The 9742-nt window shown below is 39.3% G+C and overlaps 1 protein-coding gene across 1 annotated transcript; it reads right to left on the reverse strand.

Moving 5' to 3' along the window:
* Nucleotides 1-3647: 3647 nt before the first annotated feature.
* LOC141776809 (3-keto-steroid reductase/17-beta-hydroxysteroid dehydrogenase 7-like) lies at nt 3648-9017 on the reverse strand. The gene is made up of 9 exons (XM_074650620.1): nt 8845-9017; nt 7187-7390; nt 7004-7096; nt 6774-6888; nt 6209-6403; nt 4434-4538; nt 4295-4351; nt 4099-4197; nt 3648-3868 (listed from the first exon to the last, which is right to left on the reverse strand). Exons 1-9 carry the CDS (start codon nt 8880-8882, stop codon nt 3734-3736), a joined length of 1041 nt encoding a protein of 346 aa, XP_074506721.1. The 5' UTR covers nt 8883-9017; the 3' UTR covers nt 3648-3733.
* Nucleotides 9018-9742: the final 725 nt, after the last annotated feature.

Here is a 9742-nt window from a genome sequence, read left to right on the forward strand (position 1 = left end):
GGATGGATACATAGATGCATGGATAGATGGATGGATGGATGGATAGATGGATGGCATGATGGCGCCCCTTCGACCGGGATTCATCTCCGATTCTACAAGGCTTGCGATGCGAAAAACAAAATTTGCTTGTGTGCTTGTGTGTGATGTGATGCTGCCCACAAGATGGCTGGGAGAGCTGCTCCTTCTCTTCCGGTGCGAGCACCATCCGGGTTACATCCAGCAGCAGCGGCCAACGAGCACCAATCTGAGCAGCGCACGGTGGCTGCAATGTTGTTATTTACATTATGTAACGACGTGCTCTCTCTCATAGAGAGACATATATACAGTATATATGCTCTCTCTGTCATGTCCTCATGGAATAATCCGGCTTTTAATTTCCGAGAGGAAGTCAACATGTTAGTGAAGCTTTAATAGTCTCACATCAGGCTGCTAATATGTGGATATAGTGAACCAGGATCTGCTGTGTAAAAAGCTGGATGGATAGATGGATAGAAGGATGCATGGATGGATGGATACATGGATGCATGGATGGATAGATGGATGGATGGATAGATGCATGGATTGATGCATGGATGGATGGATGCATGGATGATGGATACATAGATGGATGGATGGATGCAGTATGGATGCATGCATAGATGGATGGATGGATGCATAAATACATGGATGGATAGATGGATACATGGATGTATGTATGGATAGATAGATAGATAGATAGATAGATAGATAGATAGATAGATAGATAGATAGATAGACTGATGTACTTTATTGATTCCAAATTGGGAAACTCTTGTGTTACAGCAGCAGGTTATCCAGATAATGCACAGGAACAATGCATATACATATCAACACTAGAGATAATATCTATAGTATACACAATATAAATGATATAATATAATACACTATAAAAAATACCAGCTTACTACAACTAGCTCAGAAACTCTAAAATATGAACATAGAATAACAATAACATACTGTACTATATACAATAGCAAAGTGGGCAATGATATTCTATATACTTGAAAAGTGTGCAAATTACAATTTTTCTTTAAAATAAAAATGAAATGAGGTAGTGAACCAATGTGCAAGATTATTACAGGACTAAAACAGACGCTGTCTGTCCAGTAGGTGGTGGAGAGGGTGGTCAGGATACTACACAGTTATTGCTATTAAAACTCAGTGTATGTGCAGCTGTGAGTCTGTGCTGATACAGACACATATCATGAGATTAAGTGGGATTTGTCGGTTTATAAAAAGCAGCAAATGCTGTGGTGAGGGCCGGCCGGGGCATGCTAAGCAACAGCTGGTGGTAACATATCTGACAAAGTCTGCGCTCTGAACAGGCAGCTCTCTGCACACTGAGGAAGCTGTCACACTGGATGGATTCAGGCACTTTTCCATGTGATTTAAAGCTGGTCTTTCCAGTCATGGATGCCATTGATTTAAAAAAAAAAAAGAATGAAACCCTATCCAGGCCCAGGGCACGCGTGGATGTTTATGACCGCAGCTCATTTATTTTCACTGCAAGATCCAATGCTAAGGTGCAATTAAACCATTTAATAAAAAATGCCAAGCTTGGGTAGATTTCCCTGATTTCCGTTCAGTTATTTGGCTGTATTATTTTCCTTATAAAGGGCTTCGGATGCATACTTCTTTCCCTTTTCTTTAATAATACAATAACAGATGTTTCTAATTTTTCAGATAAGGAAATGCAGGAGTCAACCTCATACAGAGGAGGCAAAAAGGCAAATATCTTGCAAATCAGAGAGTGGCAGCAGCAGAGCATGTCTGTCAGGAACAGCTAAAGCCACACACAACTCATGCAATAAGCAGTTTAGCCAGCAAAAGCCTTTTGCTATGCCAAAGTAAAATTTCAGTGAGAGGATATCAGTAAAACAAAGCTTGTGCATGAGAGATTGTGAGAGGACGAGTTGTATTACACTATGCCGTTTCAAAAATTTGATTTATTCATACATTTTGTCTATTATAGGGCTGCAAGTCATGATTATTTTCACTGTCAATTTAATATGTAATTATTTTCTCGATTGATCGATTAGTTGTTTGGTCTATAAAATGTCAGAAAATGGTGAAAAATGTCGATCAAAGCTCAAGATGACGTCCTCAAATGTCTTGTTTTGTCCACAACTCAAATTTATTCAGTTTACTGTCATATAGGAGTAAAGAAACCAGGAAATATTCACATTTAAGAAGCTGGAATCAGAGAATTTTTAGTTTCTTTTCTTAAAAAACGACTCAAACCGATTATCGAAGCAGTGGGCGATTAATTTAATAGTTGACAATTAGTCGATTAATCGTTGCAACTCTAGTTTAATACAGACCTCAGCAGTAAAGCACGTCGTTCTTCTCGGCTAACTGTGCATCATAATTTATGATTTTGTGGTAAAAGAAGCCTCTGATGACGGCTGATGGTAGTGTTGTTGGTGGTCGGTTGATGGCCTCAGTAAACCAGACCATACATACATACATACATAAACAGCTAATTAAAGTTTGTAAGGTAAGACGCCTGTTGTAGAAGAAACATGATACAGATATCAGGTGAAGATGCCGCCGGCGGTAGTTTCTACATTACAACTAAGAAAGCAGCAGCAACAGATGAGCTGGTTTTTGATCTCACATGATGCAAATGCACAAAATAAAAAAATATATATTTTGAGGTACATTTGTGAATGACCAAACTTTCAAGAGATAACACATATTTCTGATATTAATATATAAAAATATGAAAAAGGCCCATTAAAGGTGAGGAAGAACAGTGTGTAGCATTTAGGGGTGGTCTATTGACAGGAATGGAATAAAATATTAAGTATGTTTTCTTCTAATCACCTGAAAATAAGAATTGTGTTTTTGTTACCTTAGAACAAGCCATTTATATCTACATACGGAGTGGATCCTCTTCACAAAGACGGCTGTCATGTTTCTACAGTAGCCCAGAACGGACAAACCAATGGCGATTTGCATTTTTGCGTCGGCCACCGTAGTTCTCCCACACGCTTAGCACACGGGAGAATTTTCAGTTGGTTGCAATCTGCAACCACAGCACTATATGCCATCAAATCCTACACACTGCACCTTTAAAGGTCCCATATCATGCTCATTTTCAGGTTCAGACTTGTATATTGTGTTTCTGCTAGAACATGTTTACATGCTGTAATGTTAAAAAAAAACTTTATTTTCCTCATACTGACTGTCTGAATATACCTGTATTTACTCTCTGTTTGAAACACACTGTTTTGGTGCATTTCAATGGAATTGCGTTGCTAGGCTACAGCTTGGGTCCATGTTTATTTCCTGTCAGCTGATGTTATTTACATAGACTGCAGCAGGAAATAAACTGGGACATATTTAGAATGTTTAGGTTTAAAACCATGTAATGGTCTAAATATTGTATATTTGTGACATCACAAATGGACAGAAATCCTAACGGCTTGTTTCAAAAGCTCAGTTTCTGAATACGGGCTGTGTGTATTTCTCTGTGGATTAATACACAGAAACATAGTTAACAGTATTTATACAGCACTTAAACCTACTTTATGATATAAAAGACATGAAAATCTCACTTTTTACAATATAGGACCTTTTAAGTCACGTGCATAGTTATGTAGAAAAGACACAATGGTACAACTAGCAAGAATGAAAAGAATAAGAGCACTTTTATTGTTCTTTGTCACAAATTGTACATGGTCCACTTCCCCCAAGAGCAAAACGCTCACTGCTACTCTATCTCACCGAGGCACCGTCCATGAGCCTCCTCGTCTGCACCTCCCTCACTCTGTTTCCTTCTGACTTCTTTCTCAAGTTCCACAAGTTTTGAATAGAGGACCTCAGACATTTCTTCGTCGATGTCCATCTGAAACGAGAACAAAAACACGCAGGAAATCTGAATTCATTACATGTTACGCAGATCACATTAATCACATTTTCCAGTTCAAAGATTTCCTGCTCAGTATTCTATAAAAAGTCTCAACTGATCCCCGGTCTCTCTCATGAATGTTTTAATAGCTGCTATACCAAGATTCAGGTTATCAGAGGTTCACATAGAGCAGACTTGAGCAGTGTAATGTCTCTCTGGTTACTCACCTGTCGAGGTTGAGTGTAGTTTGTTCCGAGTCCTGATGTTAAACTGTGATACTTTGCTCTTGGATCCAGAGACTCAGGGGTTTGAATAAATAACCAGTACTGTGAAAAAAAGCCAGAGCAGGATTTTACGTGTTTATAGGGCGTTCATTGAAGAGATGTGAAGTATTTTCAGCAACAGGACAGGTCGACCACATACCAGCGCCTCTGCTCCGTTGTATGGGGTGAGCGTGAATGTGTTGGTGAAGATCCTGATCTGTTCAACAACAATATGAGACAATTCATATGCAGCTCTAATCGTGTTTAACAGAGAGGAGTAGAATATAAACGTCACTCACCAGCCACATGATGGGCATGATGAGGGTCCAGAAGAAGGAGGGGAGGATACCGTAGGTCAGATTAGTCATCACCAGTCCTGGACAGATTACAGAGGAGAACAGCCCCTGTCACAAACAGAGAAGGAAAATATTTATTTCACATAACTGATGAATGCTTAAGTTCCTCCTGATGTACGGTATATTTTACTTTCTGAAAAACTAAATCAAATTAAATAGATAATACTGTAGGAGTGGCGTGAGTTTGTAGAGATGTTGTTATGATTTTCTCACGCTGTGAAAATTGGTTGACAACTGACTAATAACCTATCCTTAAAAGCACTTTAGTTTGGATCAAAATTGTACCTACAGTTCCACAACAATTATGCAAGTCTTATTTACTCTTCTCCCCAATACAGTCTTCTATGACCAATTTAAAAACATCAACTGCATACTGACTAAATACCAAACATCATTTTAGACTCTTTTTAGGGGTGCTCAAGCACACGTATATTACATCTCAGCACCCCTAAAAAAAGTTATCAAACCTCCTGAGACATGTGGGATTTCCTGCGATCACAGCCGTGCAGCAGTGCTGTAGCAGGCTCACTCTTAAAGCTAGTGATCATATTGGCATTTTATGAAACTAGAAAACGTCAGGAATCTCTAGGTATCAATGTCATGTTATTTTAGTTTGTTGCGAAGGAGGCTAAATAATGTTCCAAACTTAGGCTAAATTTTGGCGAGGAAACACTGGCATGGTGATTATCAAAAGGGGTCCCTTGACCTCTGACCTCAAGATATGTGAATGAAAATGGGTTCTATGGGTACCCACGAGTCTCCCCTTCACAGACATGCCCACTTTATGATAATCACATGCAGTTTGGGGCAAAAACCAGGCAGTGTTTTTCATGCGGTATAAATGTTATTTCCGCCTATTCTAAAAATGGTGTATTTGAATATTTCTACATACTGGGGTCCCTAAACAGTGTTGGAATTACATAAATCAGGTATCACTGTATGCTGAGACTCTTGTGGATCCAATGAATTGAATGGTCACTTGCCGCCTGAATTTTGTGTTTTCCGTTACATAAATAAAGACATTTCCACCATATCTTGATGCAGAAAAGGCAGAAATTGGATCCCCCACTGAAGACACGGTTGTGGAGGATCCTCTACACTGAGAGGAATGAAGTACTGATGAGCAGGCTCAGTAAAATACATGGTATAATCAAGTTTTTCCTTTTTGATTTGCTTCTGATTAAGCTCTTGTGACCTGGCAGACGAGTGTATCTCTTCTACTATGGATGATTACTCGTCATTGTCGCTGTTCATTATGTGTTTTATATACGCAGTCACACAGTTACTATGTTCACTAATGTGCTGCGTATATTATCATTAGATTGTCTGCACTGATGTGTAATTTTATATGATGGATCTATCCAATATGTATTCATCCAATATATTGTATGTATTCAATCCAAGGGAGCCAATTAGGAGATGAAAGTGAGTCTCTGTATTATATTCTTTGTCTGAAGAAGAGCTTGATGCTCTAAACGTCTCTTGGTGGTAATTAAATAAATGTTCACGGGAGAATCATCTAGTGTGCAGACTCTATTCTTTCCATCTTTATGTTCTTCTGTCCAGCACCTAGTGTTTATCGTCTGGATGTGCATGCTTTTGTAAACCTTTTTTTTTTTTACCTCTGCTAAATATTCTGTGATCTTGAATTGTTGAATGTAGGTAGATGTCAACAGTCTCTCCTGTACTGTAATCTGTAGATTTTGTGACTGACTCACCTGGCTGTTCTTGTGTCTGTTGAGTGCCAGGCTGAGCGTGTCCGACGCATACTTGGAGGAGCTGTAGGACTCCGTCCCATTTCTGTGCTGCATGTCCTCGATGCTGAAGGCAGAGCGACGGGCGTTACTCGAGGAGGTCCACACTATCCTAGACGTTTGATCCAACGAACACAGCAGAGGCTCCAGTTCCCGGATCTACACCACAGACACGAGGACATCAGGTTCATGAGGTTTGTATCAATGTCATTTGTTTAGTTTACTTATTTTATCAAAGTATTTCCATAACATATACTATACCACAATATTTCTTTCTTTCACAATACAACATTACATAAACAGTGATAGCAGATTTTATCCACATCATCCATCCCAACAGTTTTATTTTTAACAAATCTATCTACTTGCAGAGGTGCATGTCATATGCACAAACTAAATCCATCTGCAATGCCATACTACATGCATATACTATACACTATAACACTGAGGACTATATATATATTATGTCAAATTTAGGGATTTATTATCATCTTTTTAATGTCATGTGTGTGTGCAGTCTTTGGTGTACCAGGAGAAAATGGCCGAAGAGGTTGGTGGCGAAAACTTCCTGCAGACCGTCCGAGTTGAGGCGGTCCTGTTGAGTCAAGATACCCTCCGCTGTCGCAAACATGTTGACGACATTCCTGCAAGGAGACGGTACGCTATTCCATAACAACACTGTGGTGGAATATAGACAGGTTGCACTGATACAGCCATCAAGCTTTAAACCAATATGAGGAATTGTCTTTGGGATCTTACCTGGAGAACAGACCCCTGAAAAAAGCTCCGACATCAATTTGTGGATTCGGCATAATCCCTGCATTTAGATACATAAAGTCAATTCTGTTGTACCTGTGGAAAAACACAAATATGCATCAATAAATTATAGTGAGGACAGTTGTGTCAACAGCGTCATGATGTCACTGTATCTTGGTATCTTACCTGGCCTTGACCTCCTGAGCGGCGGTGAGCACTGACCGCACAGAGCCCACATCGAGGTGCAGCAGGTCGACGTGTGCGTCGGTGTGAGAGGTCAGGAGGGCGGAGCGGGCGGCCTCGGCTCGCTGCATGTTCCTGCAGGCCAGACACAGCCGGAGCCGGCTGTCCTCAGTCAGCAGCCTTTCACACAGGGCCAGGCCGATGCCGCTGGATAAAGTGACAGGTGGCAGACGACAAACACAGGCATGTGAACAGACTTCCCTGAGGAACTGTGTGATCACACAGATTTACTGAGTAAATCAGCCGGTAAACATAGAAGTAACAAGTGAAGAAGAAATAATAAAGGCAGATTAGAAACATTTGTTTGCAGTATCAACTGCAGAAAGTTTGTGACCCGGCAGCCATGTTGAGATCAGTTGAGGAAATACCAAGCACCAGGCACCAGCCGGAGCTAACTTTCTCATTTTACAGCTAAACAGTACACTACAAGATGTTTCTGAAAACATTTGAGGTGAGAAATAGTCATTACAGTAAAAGAATATTGATTAAAATTTGATCAGCGCTGCCTGGTTTGACCGTTTGATCGGAGTTCGAGAGTGATTGACAGCTGCCTCCGTTGAATAAACAGCCAATAGGAACGCTCTCTCTCTCTGAAATGACCTGTGATTGGCCAAAGTCTCCCGTCACTGGCTAGATTTTTTAAAGGTCCCATATTGTAAAAAGTGACATTTTCATGGCTTTTATATTATAAAGCAGGTTTAAGTTCTATATAAATACTGTGAAAGTATTGAAACACTTAATCCATGGAGAAATACACACAGCCCGTATTCAGAAACTGAACTTTTGAAACAAGCCGTTAGGATTTCTGTCCATTTGTGATATCACAAATCTACAATATTTAGACCATTTCAAAGTTTTAAACGTAAACATTATAAATGTGTCCCAGCTTATTTCCTGGTTGCAGTGTATGTTAATGACATCAGCTGACAGGAAGTAAACATGGACCCAAGCTGTTGCCTAACAACACAATTCTGTTGCAATTCCATTGAAATGTACTAAAACGGAGCATTTCAGACAGAGGGTGAATACGAGGTATATTCAAGCAGAAAGCATGAGAAAAATAAAGTTGTTTTTAAACATTAAAGTATGTAAACATGTTCTAGTAGAAGCACAAAATACAAGTATGAACCTGAAAATGAGCACAATATGGGACCTTTAAAGCCTGAAAACAAGAGCCATAAGGAGGTGCAGAAGTCTCTCAGAACACTTGAATTACAATATGCTGAAAAGGTTATTATAGAAGTTTTGCCAAATGATGCCAAAATATTCTGCTTACTGCAGGTTTAATAGACCTATTTTTTTGTTCTATGTGTTGCTTTTGGCTTTCCTGTAATGTCTAATGTGTGTGTTTTGTTTTCTTGTGTGTATGTCTGATGCACAATTGAATGGTTTATTAGGCTGCAGAACATCCAGCTGCTGGTCAGCATTATTACAGCTCGGACGCATTACAGAGTTTGAAGCAGTTAATCTCTCAACAGGAGGGATGCTCTCCTCCCTCACTGACGCTTCAATGTGTCTGTAGCTCATGAGGAGTGTCACTTTTGTAACAACGTGACAAACCCGAGTTCATCGTTATAATAACACAGTTTTAATTGACCTACCTGTTGGCGCCGGTTACCAGAACAACTCTCTCCATCATGTGAACCAGCAGCGTCTGTCTGTCTGTCGGTGTAAACCAGAACTATAAGTCTGTAAACCAGTTATGAGTACTATCTAACCTGGAGCAGCCTCTCGTCCGATCCAGCTGAAACACAGCAGCCTATGTAAACGAGCAGAGACGTGGTGTGATTGGATGTCAACAAACAACCGACCAATCAGCGCTCAGTACGGAGAGCCGAGAGGACCAACACGGTCAAAACGCGCAACGACTGAAAGGGTTTAGTGCTTAGTGGTTCTCAAACTTCCTGCTTGGAAAAACGTCATATAAACCGACACAGATCTGAATTTGCTAAGTCATTCCCCCGTTTAATAAAAGATACAAATATTAAAAAAAAAAAAAACATTTTAATGCAGTCTCTGAAACATGTAAATAATAAGAAAAGTGTGTGTACTATACATCATTAGAACCAATTATTTGGGGATTTGTGTAGTATATCATTTTAAAATGCTGTTTATTTTTCTCTCTCTAATGTTTATTTTAGTCTGTCTTTTGTTTTTTCTTGACAATACCTTAAGTCTAGGAAATCTATGGAAGCCCATTTCCGCCATGGTGAAAAAACAAACAGATCCTGTAAGTCATTATAATGAGATACTATATCAAAATATTGAGATAGCAGGTCAAAATATTGAGATAGCAGGTCAAAATACTGATAGTAAGTCAAAATACTTAGAAAGTAAGTCAAAATACTTAGAAAGTAAGTCAAAATACTGAGATAGGAAGTAAAACTTTTTTATATATACAGTATATATAATATATTTTTCTTAATAATCTAAAGCTGCATGGTAAACAGTAACTTAAGCGATCAAATAAATGTAGCGTAGTAGATGTAGTCTAAAAAT

Source organism: Sebastes fasciatus, chromosome 11 (genome assembly GCF_043250625.1).
Source record: "Sebastes fasciatus isolate fSebFas1 chromosome 11, fSebFas1.pri, whole genome shotgun sequence".
Taxonomy (NCBI): Eukaryota; Metazoa; Chordata; class Actinopteri; order Perciformes; family Sebastidae; genus Sebastes; species Sebastes fasciatus.